The sequence below is a fragment of the Dendrobates tinctorius genome, unplaced genomic scaffold (genome assembly GCF_039654945.1).
Source record: "Dendrobates tinctorius isolate UK_male_01 unplaced genomic scaffold, ASM3965494v1 ptg000166l, whole genome shotgun sequence".
Classification (NCBI taxonomy): domain Eukaryota; kingdom Metazoa; phylum Chordata; class Amphibia; order Anura; family Dendrobatidae; genus Dendrobates; species Dendrobates tinctorius.
In genome coordinates, this window is record NW_027361833.1 from 1,082,951 (window position 1) to 1,106,732 (window position 23,782).

A 23,782-nucleotide genomic window follows, 5' to 3' on the forward strand; every position below is an offset into this window, starting at 1 on the left:
AGTAAATAACTTAAAAAAATTACTTGGGGTCGCCCTGTTATTGGTAACCAGCAAAGGTAAAGCAGCTATGAGCTGATATTATAAGGCTGGGAAGGTCCATGGTTATGAGGCCCTTCCCAGCCTAAAAATGTCAACCTGCAGCAACCCCAGGAGTGGATCATCACATGAGATGCTCCAATTCCGGTGCTTCTACATTGCTCTTTCTGACTGCCCTGGTGTGGTGGCAATCAGGGTAATGGTACTTGGAGTTGATATCATCTGTGAATAGTTAAAAAACACAGCTGACATCAACCCCTTGTGTTAGTAATAGAAAAGTGTCTATCAGACACCCCCATTAGTAACCCAGCAAGAAAAAAAAACACAAACACAAAAATACTTTATTCAAATAAACACTCCTCAGCACTTTCCCTGGTTCATCAGTATAAAAAAAAAAAACCCACACAATCGGAGTCGATCGAATCCGGTATAGACCAGCAAATGGAAATCTGAAAAGAAGAAACACACAAAACACAGACAAATAATACATAGACAATTTCACACGTTTATCACTTTATTTAAAAATGAGTTCCCACGCACGTCCGAAGTAGCCCACTGAATCTGGCGTAGTCCAAGCGAATCCATCAAATCCTCCGAGCAATGACTATGGAGCTTCATTCTGAGGCTCTATAGTGTTTGCAATAGCAACTGCCGGGTAGTGCTGCTCTGGGGGAGATCCGGCAGCTCTGAACAGCGGTGACATCATTAATGTTACTACTCATCAGAGTCGCTGAGCCTATCTTTCTAAAAAGAGAGCATCTTCAGGGTAAGATGGGTGCAGAGCCTCCCTGCCAAAAACCAAACCATCCAGATAAAAAGTAACGAATGGAGGCAGTACGCAAAGCAGCATGGCAAAAAAAATCCCAAAAAACAGTGGTTTATTAGCCCTCAAGCAGTGATAAGATACACATGCCGTATGATTAAAGGCAAAGTGATTAGAAAGGTTGTAAAAATTATATAAAAATACATATGCAAGGTGATATACCATGTGCATATACATTAAAAATACCTGTAAGTGAAGGTATTATACTATCATAGTATACAGAAAAAGTGCAATAGTGCTTAATTATGTAGATAAGTACCAGGTGAAAAAAATCACAATAATTAAATATTTCTCAGATGGCTAACCCTATAGGTTACAGGAATATACATAAAACCAAATCGCTGTGCATTCTAATTAGCCCCTTGCACATGTCAGAACAAAAGGCAGGTGTGCAATGCAATTTCGCACATGCACAATGACGATTGAAGTCAGCGACGCTATCTTGGAAAAAGTTAGTGAGCACTGAGCAGAACCGAAATGTTGCCACTGCCACTATGGGCTAATAAATCACTGTTTGTTAGCTTTTTTTTACCATATTGCTTGGTGTGCTATCTCCATTCCTTACTTTTTATCTATCTATTTGTCTATCTATCAAAGAGATAAAAATACATTTTTAAGCAACATCATAAAAAAATATTTTAGACTATACCGCGGTCAATGGAACCAAGATCATGGTTGACACAGCAACTAGTTGGTGAATATTTGTAGCTACATGAATGTGGAAAATTTAAAGCTAGTTTTGTCCCCTCTCAAATTTCTATAATTCCCGCTGAATAGTAAAATGTATTTACGGTATATGTATTGTATTTATTTATTTTCAGAAGCACATAGAATGAAAAGTCTGCACCCTATAGCGTGTGAATAATGCAGTCCCTTTGTGTTAATAATGCCTTGTTTTTTTCCTTTTTTTTTTACAATGTAGGTGTGTTTATTTTGTTCTCCATAATAAACAAATTCCGGACATATCCTTTCACTTTTAAAGACCAGTTCATCATTGCTTACAGTGGTTTACGGGGCGCCAGTAGCTTTTCACTTGTGTTTTTGCTGCCCATTCTATTATTTCCTAGAAAGAAAATGTTTATCACTTCAACAATTGTCGTAATATATTTCACAGTATTTATAATGGTAAGGATATTGTTTATATATTACTGTATGTACAGTATACAATACTGTGCAAAAGTTTTAGGTAGGAGTGAAAGAAATAAAAATAGATGCAATAGTTTATTTTTATTAAGTAACAAAATGCAAAGTGACCGAATAAACGAGAAATGTAAATAAAATCACTATTTGGTGTGACCACCCTTTGCCTTCAACACGATATTAAAGCAGGAATTCTAGGTACACTTGCACACAGCTTTAAAAGGAATTCGCCAAGGAGGTTGTTCCAGACATCTTGAAGAACTGACCACAGATTTTCTTTGGATGTAGGCTTACAAAAATAATTTCTGCCTCTTTACTTAATTCAAGACAGCCTCGATAATGCTGAGTTAGAGGCCATGTCATAAAATTCAGGAACCTATGTTCTTCTTATTGAGAATGATTTTCCTCAAAGCCCCTTTACAGCAATTTTTTTTCGTTTCAGTGCTGGAGTGGTGTCACTAATTTAGGTACCCTGACTCTAGCATTATATATAATAGCCGCTGTCTTCAGTCGATTCCGGCACCACTCCTGTCTCATGCTGCCATCTTACGAAGGCAACGTCAGTCTGACCCGAAGTCAGAGATCAGAGGTAACGGTCACAAGTTCTCATTGTAAATTTATGAGAGCCTTGTTCTGACTCTTATAGACTTACTTTGAGTTGTGACTTCCGGCTCACCCTGCAAACACTGGAGCGATCCAGCAGGTCACAACCTGCAGAAGAGGACCAGAGTGGCACAAATTGCAAATGAAGACAGTGGTTGGTGAGTTTAATACTAGGGGCAGGGAATTTAAATTAGTGGCATTACTCCAGCTGAAAAAAAAATGGTGGACAAGTGCTTTAATGACATTGTCTGTATGATTGGGCTTGTTTTTCTGCTGCAGAATAAATTTGGAGCCAATTAGAGACCTCACTGATGGTATTGCAGGATGGACAATTATCTGCCTGAATTTCTCAACATTAGGGTCACCAAGAAATGTGCAACACTGAGGACCCTACATGCAATGGTCAGCCAAAGAAACTTAGCGCAGCAGATTAAAGACACATCATGCTTACGTCCCTTTGAAATCGGAAGATATCCAGCAGTGCCATCAGCTCATAAATGGCAACTACCATTAGGACCCAGCTACACCCATTTACTTTTCAAAGACATCAGGACAAAAGTGGAGTATGTGGAAGAATTGCTGCCAAAACTATACCTTCTACATGGAGACAAGGCAAAGTGATTCAACTTTGCATAAAAACATAGGAACCGCAGTGCAGAAAAATATCAGCAGGTGCTTTGAAATTTGAAATATTTGGCTGTAATAGAAGACAATTTGTTTACCAAACGACTGAAGAGCGGTACAATACTGAATGTCTGCAAGCAACAGTGAAGCATAGTGGAAGCTCCTTGCAAGTAAGTACAGAATTTAAGCAATTGTAGTAGGCAAATTGGTCAAGATTAATTGTGTCCTCAATTCTGAGAAATATAGGCAGATATTTATCGATCATGCAATAGTTTTACTGAAGCATCTGATTTGCTCCAAATGTATTCTGCAGCTGGTCAATAACTACAAGCGTACAGCCAATGTCATTAAAGTGAACCTAACAGCTGATACATGATGCCAAATCCACTGATAGCATGTATAAGGCACCGGCACTGTACTTTTGAAAGAACAACACACTTTAAAAGCTGCCTGTCCGACTAGACTGGAGCGTGGCTCGGTCCCTAGTATTTTAAAGTATGTTTTTCTTTGAAATGCAGCAGCGTTTCAGAGTCAAACATACCTGGTTAAGATTATACAGCCAGTGCCTGATACATGCTGATACATGCTGCCCAATGATTGGCCAGCATGTATCAGTTGTCAGGTTCACTTTAAGAACTGTCTTCAGCATATAGAACAATGAGTCTTGGCAGTGATTATATATATGGTCCTCATAAAGCCCTGAACGCAACCTCAAGTCTGTATGTTATTACATGAAGACACAGAAGGATTTGCAGTTAGCTCTGCAGTATGTTTGGAACAATGAGGTTCTACAACTGTGTGCAATCGTATACAGACGAATTGATAATTTAATTTATCTTTTTCACACCTACCTAAAAAATGTGCACAGTACTGTGTATGAATATGTATTTCATACAACATATATATTATATACAACACAAAATGTATGTTTATTTTAATACAGGGAATAACAATTGGACCATTAGTTAGATTTCTAGATGTGAAAAAAACTTCCCGAGAAGAATCAGTTAACCAAGAGATTCATACACGGGTAAGTATTATACAATAATATGCTCTGATGTTTATACTGTATATAGGATAATACACCCACTAGGAAGTCACTAAGGCTGGTTTCACACTTGCGTTTTTTTGCGCTGTTTATTAGAGCAAAAAATGCATGTGTTTTTCCCCCTATCTTTTACATGGGTGCGCATAGGTGCGCATACTCAAGCGTTTGTACGTGTTTGTATGCGCATGCGTTTTTTTGTAATGTTCGCTCAGGAGCACAAAATGCATCCTGTTGCATTTTTTGTGCGTCCGACTTGCCCCAAAAAACTCATGCGCACGCAATGCGGTTTTTTTTTACAGCCAAACAGCCATTATAGTCTATGGGCGCGCATACGTGCGCATGGTAATGCGCACGTATGTGCAAAAAAACGCAGGCGGTTTTTTAAAAAGATGCACCAAAAACCACACACAAACGCATGATGCGTTTTTTATGTGCGTTTGCACTGCGCACGGTGCGCAGCGCAAAAAAACGCAAGTGTGAAAGTAGCCTAAGTTCTATGACCAGTTAAAAACAGGGCTGCATGGAGAGTACATGGAATAAACAAAAATTTCCAAAGTGACTCATAATTAGAGTTACAGTGGGGAAAAAAGTATTTAGTCAGCCACCAATTGTGCAAGTTCTCCCACTTAAAAAGATGTGAGAGGCCTGTAACTGACATCATAGGCAGACCACAACTATGAGAGTCAAAATGAGAAAACAAATCCAGAAAATCACCTTGTCTGACTTGGCAAGATTTATTTTGCAAAATAAGGTGAAAAATAAGTATTTGCTCATTAACAAAAGTTCATCTCAATATTTTGTTATATATCCTTTGTTGGAAATGACAGAGGTCAAACATTTTCTGTAAGTCTTCACAAGGTTGGCACACACTGTCGGTGGTATATTGGCCCATTCTTCAATGCAGATCTCCTCTAGAGCAGTGATATTTTGGGTCTGTCGCTGGGCAACACTGATTTTCAAATCCCTCCAAAGGTTTTCTATGGAGTTGAGATCTGGAGACTGGCTAGGCCACTCCAGGACCTTCATATGCTTCTTACGAAGCCACCCCTTCCTTGCCCTCGGTGGTGTGCTTGGGATCATTATCATGCTGAAAGACTCATCCATGTTTCATCTTCAATGCCCTTGCTGATGGAAGGAGGTTTGTACTCAAAATCTCACAATATATGGCCCCATTCATTCTTTCATGTACACAGATCAGTCGCTCTGGTCCCTTTGCAGAGAAACAGCCCCAAAGCATGATGTTGTCACCCCCATGTTTCACAGTAGGTATGGTGTTCTTTGGATGCAACTCAGCATTCTGTCTCCTCCAAACACGATGCGTTTTGTTTCTACCAAACAGTTCTACTTTGGTTTCATCAGACCATATGACATTCTCCCAATACTCTTCTGGATAATCCAAATGCTCTCTAACAAACTTAAGATGGACCCAGACATGTACTGGCTTAAGTAGAGGGACATGTCTGGCACTGTAGGATCTGAGTCCCTCGCAGCATAGTGTGTTAGTGATGGTAGGCTTTGTTATAGTGGTCCCAGTTCTATGCAGGTCATTCACTAGGTCCCCCCGTGTGATTCTGGTATTGTTGCTCACCGTTCTTGTGATCATTTTGACCCCATGGGGTGAGATCTTGTGTGGAACCCCAGATCGAGGGAGATTATCAGTGGGCTTGAATGTCTTCCATTTACTTATTATTGCTCCCGCAGTACATTTCATCACACCAAGCTGCTTGCCTATTGCAGATTCAGTCTTCCCAGCCTGGTGCAGGGCTACTAATTTGTTTCTGGTGTCCTTCGACAGCTCTTTGGTCTTCACCATACTGGAGTTTGGAGTGTGACTGTTTGAGGTTGTGGACAGGTGTCTTTTATACTGATAAGTTAAAACAGGTGCAAGTAGCTTGGTGTGATGAAATTAACTGTGGGAGACAAGTTCAATGGTAATGCCCCCTTAAATTTAAAATAAGCTCTGCAGACAAATTCTCAGGTAGATCTGTGTCTGACCCATAGATCTCTCTCCTTACCTACATAGCTAGATCGACAGGCCTCTTCTTATATGTTTAAAACAAAGAAATGGAGTGCTGACTTCGATATTTCATAAATATCAATAATTTTTATTAATTAAATTGACATATATAACACACAATACATGACACAAGGCAAGATTCCACAAAAATACTCCTTGGGATAATTGTCATGGGAAAGCTATGCAGTAATTGGAACTATGCCAGTACTTGCAGTTCCACCCACCTGGGATGCAGGATTAAAGCAGTGGCTGAGAAAAGTGCATGAAGTAAACATAAAGTGCATAGTGCAAACATTTTAATCCAAGCCTTTTAAGCAAGCTTACCCATATTAGTAAATGCAAGTGCTGAACAATTCCCTGGGAGAGACCCTGGATGCGAGTTTCGCAGGATGCTTTATCAACAGGGATAGGTAGCATATTCAGTCTGCCCTTTTTATACACACTTTAATTACTAAGACGCCAAAAGCGGCGCATGCGCGGTGTGAGGCGACACCCGGAAGAAACCATCACATACAGGCGTATCTCAACCTCATATTCCACATTACCTTCAACCAATAAAGGGTCAGAAGGTGCCACCACAGGAACTACTGGCTCAACAAACCTCTTTAGCAGAGACTTATGAAACACGTTATGGATCTTGAATGTAACAGGAAGAGCCAATCGAAAAGAGACCGGATTAAGAATCTCCAAAATCTTGTAAGGTCCAATAAATCTAGGTTTAAACTTTGGAGAAGCCACCTTCATAGAGATATTCTTTGATGACAACCAAACCATATCACCCACCTTAAACCGGGGACCAATGGTCCTATGCCGGTTGGAAAATCGCTGGGCCTTTTCCTGGGAGAGAGACAACTTATCCACCACTTGGTCCCAAATCTGGTGCATTCTCTCCACCACAGTGTCAACACCTGGGCAGGCAGAAGACTCCACCTGCCCTGAAGAGAATCGAGGATGAAACCCAAAGTTACAAAAAAAAGGTGACATCAAAGTGGCAGAACAAGCTCTTTTATTTAAAGCAAATTCGGCCAAGGGCAAAAATGAAACCCAATCATCCTGATCAGCAGAAATAAAACATCTCAAATACGACTCCAAAGTCTGGTTTGTTCTCTCCGTCTGCCCATTGGTCTGAGGGTGAAATGCAGAGGAGAAGGACAACTGAATTCCCAGCTTGGAACAGAAAGTCCTCCAAAATCTAGAAACAAACTGAACTCCTCTGTCAGATACAATGTTCTCAGGAATCCCGTGCAAGCGAACCACCTGTTGCAAAAACAAGGGCACCAACTCTGAGGAAGATGGCAACTTAGGGAGTGGTACAAGATGGACCATCTTAGAGAATCTATCACAAATCACCCAAATAACAGTCATTCTCTGAGAGACAGGCATATCAGAGATAAAATCCATTGAAATATGGGTCCATGGCCTCCTGGGCACCGGCAAAGGCATCAACAACCCACTAGAGCGAGAACAAGGTTTAGACGGGGAGCAAGTCCCACAGGACTGCACAAAATTCCTGACATCACGAGACAAGGCGGGCCACCAAAAAGACCGACTCACCAAATCTCTAGTACCAAAAATACCTGGATGACCAGCCAATGCGGAGCAATGAACCTCAGACATCACTCTCTTCCTCCACTGGTCAGGAACATACAATTTTCCAATGGGACAACGCTCAGGTTTGTCCTCCTGAAACTCTTCCAGAACACGTCTCAAATCGGGCGAGATGGCAGAAAGAACTACCCCCTCACCTAAGATGGTAGCAGGCTTGGTCACAATAGGAGAATCAGCAAAGAAACTCCTAGAGAGGGCATCTGCCTTGACATTCTTAGTGCCCGGAAGAAAAGAGACCACAAAATCAAAATGTGTGAAAAACAAGGCCCACCTAGCCTGTCTAGGATTCAAGCGTTTGGCCGACTCCAGGTAAATCAAATTCTTGTGCTCAGTAAGGACCACGACTTGATGTTTAGCTCCCTCCAACCAATGTCTCCACTCCTCAAATGCCCATTTCATGGCTAACAGTTCCCGATTCCCCACATCATAGTTACGTTGGGATGGGGAGAACTTTCAGGAAAAGAAAGCACAGGGATTCATTTTAGATGTTACAGGATCTTTTTGGGACAAAACAGCTCCTGCAGCAATTTCAGAAGCGTCCACCTCTACCTGAAACGGGAGTGAGACATCAGGTTGCCGCAAAACCGGAGCAGAAGTGAACCTTCGCTTCAGCTCCTGAATTGAAGAAACAGCCTCTGGAGACCAAGTCAGCACATTAGCCCCCTTCTTAGTCAAATCAGTCAATGGTTTGGCAATACCAGAAAAATTAGCTATTAATTTACGATAAAAATTAGCAAAACCCAAAAACTTCTGGAGGGCCTTCAAAGAAGTGGGCTGAACCCATAATCATAAATGGCCGGTACCTTGGTCGGGTCCATTTCAATAGTTGACGGAGACAAAATAAATCCCAAAAATGAAATCCTCTGTACACCAAAAAGGCATTTCGATCCCTTGACATACAGGGAATTCTCCCTCAAAATTCGGAACACAGTCCGAACATGTTCCACATGAGAGTCCCAATCCTTGGAAAAGATCAAAATATCATCCAGATTGTGGATAAATTTTTGATCATCTAAGTCTCGGAAAATATCATTCATGAAGCACTGGAAGACAGAAGGGGCATTAGTGAGCCCAAAAGGCATCACCAGGTACTCAAAATGTCCCTCCGGAGTATTAAACGCCGTCTTCCATTCATCCCCCTGCTTAATGCGAATAAGATTATACGCCCCCCTGAGGTCAAGCTTGGTAAACCAGCAAGCACCTTTAACTCTGGAGAATAGATCAGAAATCAGGGGTAACGGATACTGATATTTAACAGTAATTTTGTTGAGGGAACGATAGTCAATGCAAGGCCTTAATGAACCATCTTTCTTGGCCACAAAAAAAACCAGCACCAAAGGGTGAAGAGGATGGTCTAATATGACCCTTCTCCAATGACTCATTAATATAGGATCGCATAGCCTCGTGCTCGGATACAGATAAATTGAAAAGTCGACCCTTGGGAAATTTACACCCAGGGCTTAGCTCAATTGCACAGTCATAACTCCTATGAGGAGGCAAAGACGCAGACTCATTCTCACTAAATACATCATAAAAATCAGCCAAATAGTCAGGAACATCATGCGACTGGGGAGAGGTGGAGAAAATAGGAGGCACACCGACTAAGGGCACACCGACAACCCCAACTCACCACAGACACAGATTTCCAATCCAAAACTGGATTATGGATTTGCAACCAGGGAAACCCCAGAACGATGGTATCATGCAAATTATGCAACACCAAAAATCTGCAATTTTCTTGATGGTCTGGGGCGACCCGCATTACCACCTGGGTCCAAAACTGAGGTTTATTCTTCGCCAAAGGAGTAGCATCAATACCCCTCAAAGGGATAGGCGTCCGCAGAGGTGTCATAGGAAACCCACAACGTTTGACAAAATCCAAGTCCATCAGGTTCAGAGCTGCTCCCGAATCCACAAAAGCCTTAGCAGAAAATGTGGACAGGGAGCAGATCAGAGTAATTGCCAGAAGAAACTTAGGTTGAACACCACCCACAGCAAATGTGTGTGCAAAACGTTTCTCTCGTTTAGGGCAGACAGAAATAATATGAGAGGCGTCTCCACAGAAAAAACACAGCTTATTACGCCTTCTGAACTCCTGACGTTGCGCCCTAGACAAAACTCTATCACATTGCATAGGTTCAGACATTTGTTCAACAGGTGGCAACACCTCTCATGCAGTTTTGCGTTAACGCAAACGCCGATCAACCTGAATTGCTAATGACATAGAATCATCAAGACCAGAGGGAACAGGAAATCCCACCAGAGTATCTTTTACGGTTTCTGACAAACCCTTCCGAAAGAGAGCTGCCAAGGCACCATCATTCCAGGTAGTAAGGACTGCCCACTTTCGGAATCTTTGACAGTACAACTCTGCAGAATCCTGACCCTGGCTCAATGCCAACAGGGCCTTTTCAGCCTGATCAATATCATTAGGTTCATCATACAACAACCCCAAGGCCTAAAAAAATGCGTTCACATCAGTCAGAATAGGATCATCAGGTTTCAAAGAAAACGCCCAATCCTGGGGATTGTCACGCAGCAAAGAGATGACAATTTTAACCTGCTGCGCGGAGCTCCCCAATGAGTTAGGCTTCAAGGCAAAAAATAATTTACAATTATTCTTAAAATTCAGAAATTTAGACCGATCCCCAAAAAACACATCAGGAGTAGGGATCTTTGGTTCAGCAGCATGTGAATGAGCAAGATAGGCGGAAATTCCCCGCACTTCAGCAGTAAGCTGCTCCACACGATCAGACAATTGCTTAATCTCCATTGAGAAAAAATTCCCCCTATGGCCTCCGAGAAATAGAGGAAAAAATATACACCAAAAAAAAAAAATTCTGACACTTTTTTTTTTTTTACAATTCTTTCCTGCTATTGAGCACCCTAGAATCTGCGGTATGGCTGGTGATTCTGTTATGAATGAATCACCGGAGGAGGAGAAAACAAAAATGCAAGCTAAGTCCAGACAACAGGAGAGGTTGGTAGCTATCGGATTGCAGACCCCTGATCCTATACACCACAACTAACAGTAGCCGTGGGGGTTCCTACGGTGCCCTAGACCCCTCGTCACAGCCGGAGAACTATATAAGCCTAAAGAAGGAAAGGGGAAATCTAAACTGCCCCAGAGCAGACCCCAAAGCAAAAGACAGCCCCCAACATGTATTGTCGGTGAAAAACAGATGAAAACACAAACACAGACAGAAAGACAGGCTGCGCAAACGATGGGGCCCAACTAACTAGATAGGACAGGACAGAAAAGATGCTGTCTGCAATCCGCAAAAAACCCTACCAAAAATGTCCCAACCGTCTGATAGGGAAAAAGGCCCTGAAGTCGCTAGACTTCAAAATCACTATATCAGCACTCAGGTATATTCTGAAAACAGAGCAAAGAGATCAACTGATCAGAGACAAAAATGGAATTCAGCCAGTCCCAACCAGGACTGGCTGAATACAAACACTAAGGAAACCAGACAAAATCTCATGGAATAATAGCAGGGCAAAAACTTAGCTTTTAGTAGACAGGAACTAAGCTGGATGCAAGAGCTCAGAGCAGAAAGGATCACAAGCAGCCCTGCAGGGCGTCGGCTGCCTTATATCCACTCAGAAATTCCAGATGTCCAATCACACTCTGCCTGTTCAGATGACAGGTTCTTCCCATCCCAATCAATTTCACTACCTCTCTTCACCAGCAGAGGGAGTTCATCAGACATCAAAGGTGAAGGGGAGAATGAACTCACAACACAGGCGTCTCTGCAGAGCGCAGGTCAGGGAACTAACTTCCCATGACGTCACAGACCTGTGCACTGACAGTATAGAAGCCAGATGGAATTGGTGGCTGTTCGGACACATCGGGCATGTGCGCAGCGGCGGCCATTGTTAAGAAGCCCATATGGAAGTCGCCATCTTATCAATGCTCTCCGCAATAAAGTGTGGCCTAAAGAAGAGACGGGGCATAGTATAGCCATTTACAAATAACAAAACTAAATACGTTTCATTGATATAAAGCCACAATATCATTATCATATAGTTAATACATATAAAGGATATTTAAATATCACATCAATATTATAATGTGGACATATATTGTGTAATACAGAGATATGGAAAATTAGCACTAAAAGGGTGAAGAAGTGAAAACTAAAGACGCTTTTGGCGTCTTAGTAATTAATGTGTATATAAAAACGGCAGACTGAATATACTACCTATCCCTGTTGATAAAGCATCCCGCGAAACGCGCGTCCAGGGTCTCTCCCAGGGAATTGTTCAGCACTTGCATGTACTAATATGGGTAAGCTTGCTTAAATGGCTTGGATTAAAATGTTTACACTATGCACTTTATGTTTACTTCACGGCTTTAATCCTGCATCCCAGGTGGGTGGAACTGCAAGTACTGGCATAGTTCCAATTACTGCATAGCTTTCCCATGACAATTATCCCCAGGAGAATTTTTGTGGAATCTTGCCTTGTGTCATGTATTGTGTGTTATATATGTCAATTTAATTAATGCAAATTATTGATATTTATGAAATATCGAAGTCAGCACTCCATTTCTTTGTTTTAAATACAGTATATGCTGTGGAGTTTCTCCTTTTGACAGTCCTAGACAATTAATTTACATACAGCTATGAGATTTGTTACTATATGTATAGCTGTTTTATTTGTCTTTGTGTATCAGCTAACATTATTCTTCTTATATGTGTATAAGTAGAGGAATAAACCTTCATGGACACTCTCAGTTGATTGGTCTACATGTTCCCAGGTCATGGGCTTGCTAAAGTACAATGAGCCTAAATCATTAAGAGGCACAACACTTAATGAATTAGCTGAATTATGTCTTAACTGGCGTGTACCATTGCCAGAAATGTCACTCCAATCCTGGACTGGAGTGCATTTTTGGAGTAAGTCATGCCCATAGAGGCAAAACTGTTCATGAATTTGATGGACGGACGTAGCTACATCCTGTCCTGCCCATACTTCACCCATATTGGTGTAGCTAGTTGATTTTGTTGTGAAAACAACTTATGAGTTGACTAAAAATATTGCAACTTGTTACGGGATTTTATGCCAGGATTTGGCGCAAACACCTTAATAAATTAGCCTCTGCGTTTTCTCATTTTGAGAAAAATATAGATGTTTCCAATGAGGAAATCAGTCCCTGTTATGCAGCTCATTATTCAGTCCTTGTGAGAAACCTAAAGGGTCCTTAGAATGGATGAAAAGCCGACAGCTCTTGGAACTTGCTAAGCAGAATGACTGCCACCAAGTCTCACCATGAAAGCCCACTTTGTGTTGACAGATTTTTACAGGTTCTAATAGTTTATATATGAAATTAAGAAAATAATAAAAGGTATTTTTCTCTACAAAAGACAAACTATTTTAATAAGACTGTTATGCTAATAATATATATTTACGTTTGTCCCTTCCTCATTACTTGTTAAGCTAATGGATCACTTGAAAGCGGGAATTGCAGATATATGTGGCCACTGGGGACACTATCAAATGAGAGAGAAGTAAGTCTTTTCAATAAAGAAAGATTTTTCCTGCTAATAAGTATTTTAAAGACATGTTGGTGACAAGTTTTTTTTCCAATATTACTGTACATTAATTTCAGTCCAATAGTGCACTGACATGGAAACATATTGTATTGTATGTATGCTCACCAAAAATATTATAGCATATAGAATAACGCTACTTAGTCCGAGAACATCTTGTGTGACTCATGAGGAGCCTTATATTTCTTTACAAAGGATTTACTGCTAATTCACATATTGTGCTTGCTTTCCAATCCATTTTGAACTATGATTTAAAGTTCACCTACTAGGCATCTGTTATTCTTTTCCTTTAGCAAAAACTGTTTATCTGACCTAAATTTCTACATCTAAACTTTCACTATATATAAAAATAATATCTATTCATGTGATTGTGGTTAGGGTTACATATAGAGGTTTCTCATCCAACAGATGCCACAGTAATTGACAAGAGTTGCTGTGCAAAGAAATTGATTACAGAGAATTTTTGTAATTTATAGCGCCTTATTTATTTCAGAAATCTTAATTTTAATTTTCTCGTACTGGGCTTCATGCTGTAGTTTTAAAGTGAACCTGACAGATGATACATGCTGCCCAATCCATGCTTCAGATGCTGGTTAATTGATTTCAGCCATGTATGTTTGACACTGAAACACAGAGGTGTACTTTATAATCTGTCAGGGACCAATCTGCACGAGAGACTAGTCTGACAGGCAGGTGCCCGGCACCATCTCCCTGCCAATGACTGACAGATCTCTCTCTATACACGCACACGGGAAGAGAACTGTCAGTCACTGGCAGCAGGAACCTAGAGTCTGCCGCAGATCTGTCTCTCTCAGTAAGTCTCATGTGCGACATGGACCCTGGTATCTTTTAAAGTAGTTTTCTCTGAAACATCACAGCATATCAGAGTTAAATGGAATCGGTCACCCCCCAGGGATGTAAATAACCTATTAATATGGTCATGCAGGTGATAGAAATGGTAAACTAGTTCTACCTGTGTGTCAAATATTAATGGTCTTGTTGTTGTGAAATCGTAATTTTATTTCTGTATGCTAATGATGCCTGGAAGAAATCTCTGCCTCCTGTCTTCATTATTATACCACCCCCCTCCCATCAACATCAGTGTCCTGGTGGCCCTCAAATCCTGCATCCTGCAATAGTGTGATTATATTTACTTATTCCGCCCTCCTATGTGCATTGGCTTCAGTGTTCTTCGCAGGCGCTGGGGATCTAGCGATAAGGTGCTCAAAGAACTGGAATCAGGACCTCTGTCCATAGTTGATGCTACCCTCAGAATGGGATATATAAACCTCATGACACTTTAATGCATACAGGGACCGAAAATGTAACCATTGAGTTAATCCTGTCGTAATTCTTCTGATCACAACTTTGTCCCTCTATATACACATTTAAAGAGGTTAAATAGAGTGCTAAATGTTTTAGTTAATTATTCAATATTTGGTAATGTGTAGAGATTTCACAGAAAAATTTGTCTTTTAGGTTTAAAAAGGTTGATCACAAGTTTCTAAGAAAAGCTCTTATCCGTGGAAATCAGCCTAAATCAAGTATTGTTAACCTTCACAAAAAGCTTGAAATTAAACAAGCCATTGAGATGACAAAATTTGGTATGAACAGAGATATTTCTCAGACATCATTACAGTGAGTGATATTATTACTTGTTGGACGGACCCACCATTGTAGTGTCATTGTATCAGATTCCTACATGCAGCACAAAAGTTACTTGTCAAAAACCTTTACATTGGCATTACCACCAATTTTCTGCCCAGTTGCACATAAACATTATTAAACATTTCTTAAACGTTCTTAAACCTTAGTAAATAAGTTACTACCTGATGCTTCTAATTTGAAGAACCAACTCTAACTTGTGAGATGGAACATGAATGGGGACCCACTCGGCTCTCCTCCAACCATCGATCCAAGATTATGTTACAGCATTAAGGAATGCTACCATAGAAAAACAGCTGAGTTTCTTCCATATTCCTCTACATTTAGCAACTTTAAGGAATTGTGCATAAATAGAGAAATATCGTGGCTTTCTTCAAAAGCAACATCAAACTGAAATATCAAGCATGGACAGATTTAGCAGTATTTTTTGATGTGATAACCTTCCCTGGGGATAGAATACCCCTTCATAGCCATTTCACACACTGCACTACATACAGTGCATTGAAAACGTGTTTATACCATGTGAACTTTTTCACATTTTTTCACATTCCACCAACAAACTTAAAATTATATTCTTGGGATTTTATGTGATATACTAACACAAAATAAGTAAGTGTGTAGTGTGAAGAAAATAGAAAAGGAAAATGCATGGTTTTCTAAATATTTTAAAAATATAAATCTGAAAATTGTGACGCGCATTTGTATTCAGCTCAGCTCAGTCAATACTTTGTAGAATCACCTTTTGCAGCAATTACTTCTGCAAGTCTTTTGGTGTATGTCTCTATCAGCTTTGTACATGTAGAGGCTAAAAGTTTTGCCCTTTCTTGTTTGCAGATTAGCTCTTGCTCAGTGAAATTGGATGGAGAGCATCTGTGAACAGCAATTTTAAAGCTTTGCCACAGATTCTCAATGGGATTTAGGTTGGGATTGTAACTGGGCCATTCCATTATGTGAATCTATGTCCCAAAAAGTCTAAAAGTTTTTGCAGCTTCTAACAGGTTTTTCTCCAGGATTGATCTGTATTTCGCTCCATCCATCTTCTCATTAACTGTTACCAGCTTACCTCTTCCTATTGTCACCACCACATTTGACGGTGGGGATGGTGTTGTCAGGGTGATGTGCAGTGTCAGCTTTCCGCCACACATAATGTTTTGCATTTAGCCCCAAAATTTCAACTTTGGTCTCATCTAACCAAAGAACCTTCTTCCTCATGCTAGCTGTGTCCCCTACATGGCTTTTTGTAGATTGTAAACGAGACTTCTTCTGGTTTGCTCTCAAAAATAGTTTTTTCTTTGTAACTCTTTCATAAAATCCAGATTTGTAGAGTATACAACTAATAGTTATCCAGAGAACAGATTCTCCCATCTGATCTGTGGATGTATGCAGCTTTTACGGAGTGACCATGGGCCCTTTGGCTGTTTGTCTAATTAGCGCTCTCTTTCTTGGGATGGGAGTTTAGGTGGACAGCCATTGATTGGTAGGTTTGCAGCTGTGTCATTTTCCTTCCATTTTTGGATATGGATTGAACAGTGCTCCATGAGATGTTCAGAGCTTGGGCTATTTTTTATTACCTAATCCTGCTTTACTCTTCTCCACAACTATATCCCTGACCAAGGGAATCCTTGGTTGTTATGATGCTGTTTGATCTTTTTTCAAACAAACTTCTGAGGCCTTCACAGAACAGATATAGTTATGCTGAGAATAAATTACACACAGGTGGATGTGTGTAATTTAGGATCTATTAAATTCCTATTTTGCATTTGATTTCTCTTAGAAAGGAAATGTAACATCAACTGATCTTCACTGTCCTATTAAAAGAATAGAAGAATCCAGGATATCTATAAACAGAAAGATAGTGAGGAAACAGCTAACATAAATGATTTCAAGTCTCCAGGTCCAGATGAATTACACCCCAGAGTCCTGAAGGAGATAGCAGAAGAAATTTTTGAACCACTATCTATAATCTTTGAAAATTCTTGGAGAACAGGAGACGTCCCAGAAGACTTGAGAAGAGCAAATGTTGTTCCTATCTTCAAAAAGGGGAAGAAGGTGGACCCAGGGAACAATAGGCCGGTGATATTGAATATCTTGACTTCAACAAAGCATTTGACAAAGATTCTCACACCATCCTTATTGAAAAAATAACTAAGTATGGAATGGACAAGGCAACTTTTAGATGGATTCATAACTGACTTATTGATGGGACCCAAAGAGTGGCCGTAAATGGCTGCACATCCAGTTGGAAGAATGTTTCAAGTGGGGTACCACAGGGTTCTGTCCTGGGCTATTGATCAACATCTGTTGATGTAGATGAAGGAATTGATGGTACACTGATTAAATTTGCTGATGACACAAAGCTAGGAGGGGTAGCTAACATTAGAGAAGAGAGAGGATTCAAAAAGATATAAATAAACTGGAGCCGTGGGCAGCAACTAACAAAATGGTTTTTAAAAGGAAAAATGCAAAGTACTACATCTGCGCAATAAAAATGAAAAAAAGCATATACACAATGGGAGGAATAGGGCTAAGCAATAGCACATGTGAAAAAGACTTGGGTATACTAATAGATCATAAATTGAACATGACTCTACAGTGTGATGCAGGAGCAAAAAAGGAAAATGCAATTCTGGGATGTATTAACCCAAGCATACAGTCTAGATCACGTAAAATCATTATTGCCCTCTACTCCTCTTTGGTCAGACCTCATCTGGAATACTGTGTCCAGTTTTGGGCACCACATTTTAAAAAAAACATCAACAAACTGGAGCAAGTTCAGAGAAGAGTGACCAGAATGGTTACCGGTCTGCAAACTATGTCCTATGATGAATGGTTACAGGATTTGGGGATGTTTAGCTTGCATGCAAAAAAGAAGACTGAGAGGAGACTAATAGATGTCTACAAATATCTGAAGGGCTGTCACATTGTAGAAGGATCATGTCACGCGGCGGCTGCCGCGCGCTCCTCTCCTTGCCTCCTCCCGGCCGCAGCTTACCCGTCCTCCGGTGTCCTGCTCCCCTCTGCGCCGGCTGCCGCGGTCTTCTCCGCGGTCCCCTCCGGCGGTATCCTCCTTCCGGTCTTCCGGACCGCGCCGGGTGCACGCCCCCGCCCCTCCTGCTTGGCGGGCGCGCACACATACTGTGCCTGGGCACGCGCGCGCCTCCTCCTCCTCCTCCTGAGGACGCGCGCCTGCTCCTCCTCCACTTTAGGTCACGACCCGGAAGCTCTCCTACTAGCCCCTATATCTGGCCGCCTCTTCCTGCCAGCGGTGCCTGAGTATCACTGCTTTTCCCTAGTGATTCTGGCCGCCCTCTATGCACGCTACCGCGTCCTGTCCATCCGTTGCTCGTTCACCTCTTCCATTTTCCTCTCTCCTAGGTCCTGTGTCTCCTAGCCGTGCCCGCCTGTCCTGTGTCTCCTAGCCGTGCCCGCCTGTCCTGTGTCTCCTAGCCGTGCCCGCCTGTCCTGTGTCTCCTGGCCGTGCCCGCCTGTCCTGTGTCTCCAGGCCGTGCCCATCTGTCCTGTGGTTCCCAGCCGGTACCGTCAGTCCTGTATCCCCAACTCGGTTCTAGCTGTCTGTCTGTCGTTACTCCCAGGGTACCAGCTGCCGTGGTAATAGTTACCCGCGGGCTTGCCCCAAACGCTCCCTGTATAGGGGGTGGTCCACCTGGTCAGCTCGCCCCCGGGAGGTTCATTGCCACGGTCTAGCGGGTCCACCCCAGGTGTACCTTACAGAATACTCAGGCCATGGATCCCGCTGGTACCCCGACCCCGACCCAAATGGAACTTTTGTTCCTTCGTGAGAATCAGGCGAGGATCATGTCGTTCCTCAAGTCAATGGAGTCCAGACTTTCATCTCTGCAAACCTCCAATCCGGGGATTGCCTCCCAAATCTCCGGCTTACAGCAGGAGCTTGCTCAGCAGCGCGACACCCAGGCCCATATTTTGAACTACATAGCCTCTGTAGATAACCGCCTTCTAGCTCTACAGACAGCGGCCGCTGTCCCTGCGCCTGCGGCAGCTTCTCAGTCCTCTCCCCGCTTGGCCAAACCCCCACGCTATAGTGGAGATCCCAAACTCTGTCGGGGGTTCATTAACCAGTCCCAGTTGCACTTCGAGCTGGCATCCCTGCAGTATCCCTCCGACCGGGCCAAGGTGGCCTTTATGATTTCCCACTTAGAGGGTGAGGCATTGACTTGGGTGAATCCTTTGTGGGAGCGAGATGACCCGATAGTCTCCCAGCTCGCAACCTTCTTGGAGACATTTCGTAAGGTCTTTGATGAGCCCGGCCGTCTGGTCTCCGCCACCGAGTCCTTATTTTGCCTTCGCCAGGGTGCTCTCTCTGTGGGACAGTACGCCATCCAGTTCCGTACGTTGTCTTCTGAACTAGGATGGAACAATGAGGCTCTAGTAGGGGCTTTTTGGCGTGGCTTGTCGCCCCGAATCAAAGATGAGTTGGCAGGCAGGGATACACCTACGTCTTTGGAGGATCTCATCTCGCTGGCAACGCGAATTGACCTGCGTTTCCGGGAGCGTTCCCGCGATGTCGCCAGAGAGAGAAAACCTACTCGGTTTTCTCCTCCGACACGCAGTCCTCCCCGCTCTCGGCCTTCCACCTCGGCGTCAGCCCCTGAACCTATGCAGGTTGACCGACTCAGGCCCGCAGAGCTACGCCGCCAGGAAAGACTCACTCATGGCCTTTGTCTCTATTGTGGCAGTGCTTCCCACCTTCTACATTCCTGCCCTGTGAGACCGGGAAACTCCTCCGCCTAGGACAGGTAAGAGAGGCCTCCCTAGGTGCCTTCGACACCTCTCTACCTTTGACCGTTCCTGTTTTGTTTATCCAGGGATCCAAACAGTTCTCGGAGTTAGCCTATATTGACTCAGGGGCTGCTGGAAATTTTATCCAACTCGAGGCGGTGAAGAGATTGTGGTTACCTGTTAGGTCCTTGGAGGTTCCCCGGCAGTTAGCTTCAGTCGACGGCATTCCCTTGCGCGAGACCGTTACTCTGGTCACTGAAGAGCTGGAATTACAGATCGGGGTCCTGCATCGTGAGAGAATAGCCTTCTTCGTGCTGCCGTCTCTATCCCACACCTTGCTCCTGGGTCTTCCGTGGTTGAGGATGCATGAACCTGTCCTGGATTGGCGGACCGGAGACATTCTTCGCTGGGGCTGCGTTTGCCAGACTAGATGTCTTCGTCCAGTACAACCCCTCAAATGCTCGTCTCCTGTCTCGGGCCCTGCGGATTTGCCTTCGGCCTATTGGGCTTTTGCGGATGTCTTTGATAAGAAAGAGGCAGAGGCTCTTCCACCGCACCGGCAATATGATTGCCCCATCGAGCTTGTTCCCGGCTCGACTCCGCCCCGGGGGCGAATCTATCCGTTGAGTCCACTCGAGTCCCAGGCCATGTCTGAATATGTACAAGAGAATTTGGCCAAAGGCTTCATCCGAAAGTCATCTTCTCCCGCTGGGGCAGGCTTCTTTTTCGTCAAGAAGAAGGACGGGTCTCTCCGCCCCTGTATTGACTATCGAGGTCTTAACCAGATTACCATCAAGAACAGATATCCTCTACCTCTCATCCCCGAGCTGTTCAACCGGCTACGAGGGGCACGAATCTTTTCTAAATTGGATCTCCGTGGAGCCTATAATCTCATCCGTATTCGCTCCGGAGATGAATGGAAGACCGCCTTCAACACCAGGGATGGACACTACGAGTACCTCGTCATGCACTTCGGGTTGTGCAACGCCCCCGCAGTCTTTCAAGAATTTGTGAACGACATTTTCCGAGACCTTCTGTACTCCAGTGTGGTTGTGTACCTTGACGATATCCTGGTCTTCTCTCCCGATCTGTCCACCCACAGAAGAGATGTCCGCCGAGTACTGTTCCGATTGAGGGAGAATCGCCTGTACGCCAAATTGGAGAAGTGCGCCTTTGAACAGTCCTCCCTTCCATTTCTGGGCTATATCATCTCCGACTCCGGCCTGCGTATGGATCCGGTGAAGGTGTCTGCCGTGCTCAACTGGCCACGTCCCCAAGGGGTTAAAGCCGTTCAGCGATTTCTCGGCTTCGCAAATTATTATCGGCAGTTCATCCCTCATTTTTCCTCATTGGCCGGCTCTATCTCATCTTTGATTCGTAAAGGAGCCAACCCACACGTCTGGACCCCTGAAGCAGAGGAGGCCTTCCTATCTCTGAAACGAGCATTTGCCACGGCTCCCGTACTCCATCGTCCTGAGGTCAACAAACCGTTCGTCCTCGAAGTGGATGCATCAGCAACTGGAGCTGGAGCGGTTTTGTCTCAAAAATCTTCCTCCGGTAGGCTCGTTTCGTGCGGCTTCTTTTCCAAATCCTTCTCCACCCCAGAGCGGAATTATTCCATTGGGGACCGAGAACTGCTGGCCATCAAGTTAGCTCTAGAGGAGTGGAGATACTTATTGGAGGGCACCGCACATCCCTTCACAATCTTCACAGACCATAAGAATCTAGCTTATCTTCGGTCTGCACAGAGACTCAACCCACGCCAGGCCAGGTGGTCTCTGTTCTTCGCTCGATTCGATTTTGGTCTGCATTTTCGCCCAGGCAACAAGAACCTCAAAGCTGACGCCTTGTCCAGGTCCTTCCTTCCCGCAGATGTCGAAGAGGAACCCACGCATATCTTGGATCCATCCCGGCTCATCACGGTGGCACCACTTTCTCTTCTCTCACCTCCACCTGGCAAGACTTTTGTGCCGGAGAAGGACCGAGGACGAATCCTCCACTGGGGACATGCTTCCAAGCTGGCTGGCCATCTCGGGCTTAAGAAGACACTTCTCCTGGTGTCCCGCTACTACTGGTGGCCGACTCTTCCCCAGGATGTCCGGGATTTCGTCGCCTCCTGTCTCTCCTGTGCCAAGATCAAGGTGCCTAGGCAGCTGCCTTCTGGTCTTCTACACCCGCTTCCAGTACCCTCATCCCCTTGGCAACACATTGCCATGGACTTTATTACGGACCTGCCCCACTCTGCCAACTGTACTGTCGTCCTAGTGGTGGTTGATATGTTTTCTAAGATGGCACACTTCGTCCCTCTTTCCGGCTTGCCATCGGCCCCAGCCTTGGCGAAGATTTTCGTTCAGCACATCTTCCGTCTTCATGGACTGCCCCAACATATTGTTTCTGACAGAGGAGTCCAATTCACCTCTCGCTTCTGGAGAGCCCTATGCAGATCAATGGATATCACTCTCGACTTCTCCTCATCTTACCACCCCCAGTCCAACGGTCAGGCTGAACGGACAAATCAGTGCTTGGTGAACTACCTCCGACATTTTTCCAATGTCCACCAGAACGACTGGGCTGAACTTCTCCCGTGGGCTGAGTTCGCCTATAATAACCACGTCAGTGAGTCTTCGGGCAAGTCCCCTTTCTTTGTCGTCTATGGGCAACATCCTGGTGTACCTCTTCCGGTTCCCCCTGCCTCGGGTGTACCGGCGGCTGACCTTCTGACCGGGGAATTCTCCAGGATCTGGCAGGAGACCAAGGCCGCTCTCGAGTTGGTACGTAACAGAGTTAAGAGACACGCCGACAAAAGACGCCTAGATGCCCCGCCATATCACCCTGGTGATAAAGTTTGGCTGGCCTCCAAGTTTATTCGCCTCAAGATCCCTTCCCATAAACTGGGTCCCCGTTATATTGGACCTTTTGAGGTCTTGTCTCGTATTAATGATGTCTCCTACAAACTACGGCTTCCTGCCTCTCTCCGTATCCCTAATGCCTTTCATGTGTCTTTGCTAAAACCAGTCATCTTCAATCGTTTCCTTTCTAAGGCCCCTCACTCGCCTCCGCCTGTCTCCGCAGACGATGTATTTGAGGTTAAAGATATTTTGGCCATGAGGAAGCAAAAGGGGAGAACCTTTTTTTTGGTTGATTGGAAGGGCTTTGGTCCCGAGGAGAGGTCCTGGGAGCCCCAAGAGAACATCCAGGCCCCTCGAATCTTGGCTAAATTTTTTTCCAGACTGCGGAGGGAGGCGCGTAAGGAGGGGGGTACTGTCACGCGGCGGCTGCCACGCGCTCCTCTCCTTGCCTCCTCCCAGCCGCAGCTTACCCGTCCTCCGGTGTCCTGCTCCCCTCTGCGCCAGCTGCCGCGGTCTTCTCCGCGGTCCCCTCCGGCAGTATCCTCCGTCCGGTCTTCCGGACCGCGCCGGGTGCACGCCCCCGCCCCTCCTGCTCGGCGGGCGCGCGCACATACTGTGCCTGGGCACACGCGCGCCTCCTCCTCCTCCTCCTGAGGACGCGCGCCTGCTCCTCCTCCACTTTAGGTCACGACCCGGAAGCTCTCCTACTAGCCCCTATATCTGGCCGCCTCTTCCTGCCAGCGGTGCCTGAGTATCACTGCTTTTCCCTAGTGATTCTGGCCGCCCTCTATGCACGCTACCGCGTCCTGTCCATCCGTTGCTCGTTCACCTCTTCCATTTTCCTCTCTCCTAGGTCCTGTGTCTCCTAGCCGTGCCCACCTGTCCTGTGTCTCCTAGCCGTGCCCGCCTGTCCTGTGTCTCCTAGCCGTGCCCGCCTGTCCTGTGTCTCCTGGCCGTGCCCGCCAGTCCTGTGTCTCCAGGCCGTGCCCATCTGTCCTGTGGTTCCCAGCCGGTACCGTCAGTCCTGTATCCCCAACTCGGTTCTAGCTGTCTGTC

The 23,782-nt window shown here is 44.3% G+C and overlaps 1 protein-coding gene across 1 annotated transcript in view; it reads left to right on the forward strand.

Annotated features, from left to right (window-relative positions):
• SLC9A4 (solute carrier family 9 member A4) overlaps window positions 1-23,782 on the forward strand; it is a 105,317-nt gene that overhangs the window by 45,134 nt on the left and 36,401 nt on the right. The window contains exons 5-8 of the mRNA XM_073550648.1: window positions 1,782-1,984; window positions 4,170-4,256; window positions 13,342-13,412; window positions 14,934-15,092. Of these exons, the coding sequence (XP_073406749.1) occupies window positions 1,782-1,984; window positions 4,170-4,256; window positions 13,342-13,412; window positions 14,934-15,092 (520 nt within the window). The remainder of the gene's footprint in view (window positions 1-1,781; window positions 1,985-4,169; window positions 4,257-13,341; window positions 13,413-14,933; window positions 15,093-23,782) is intronic.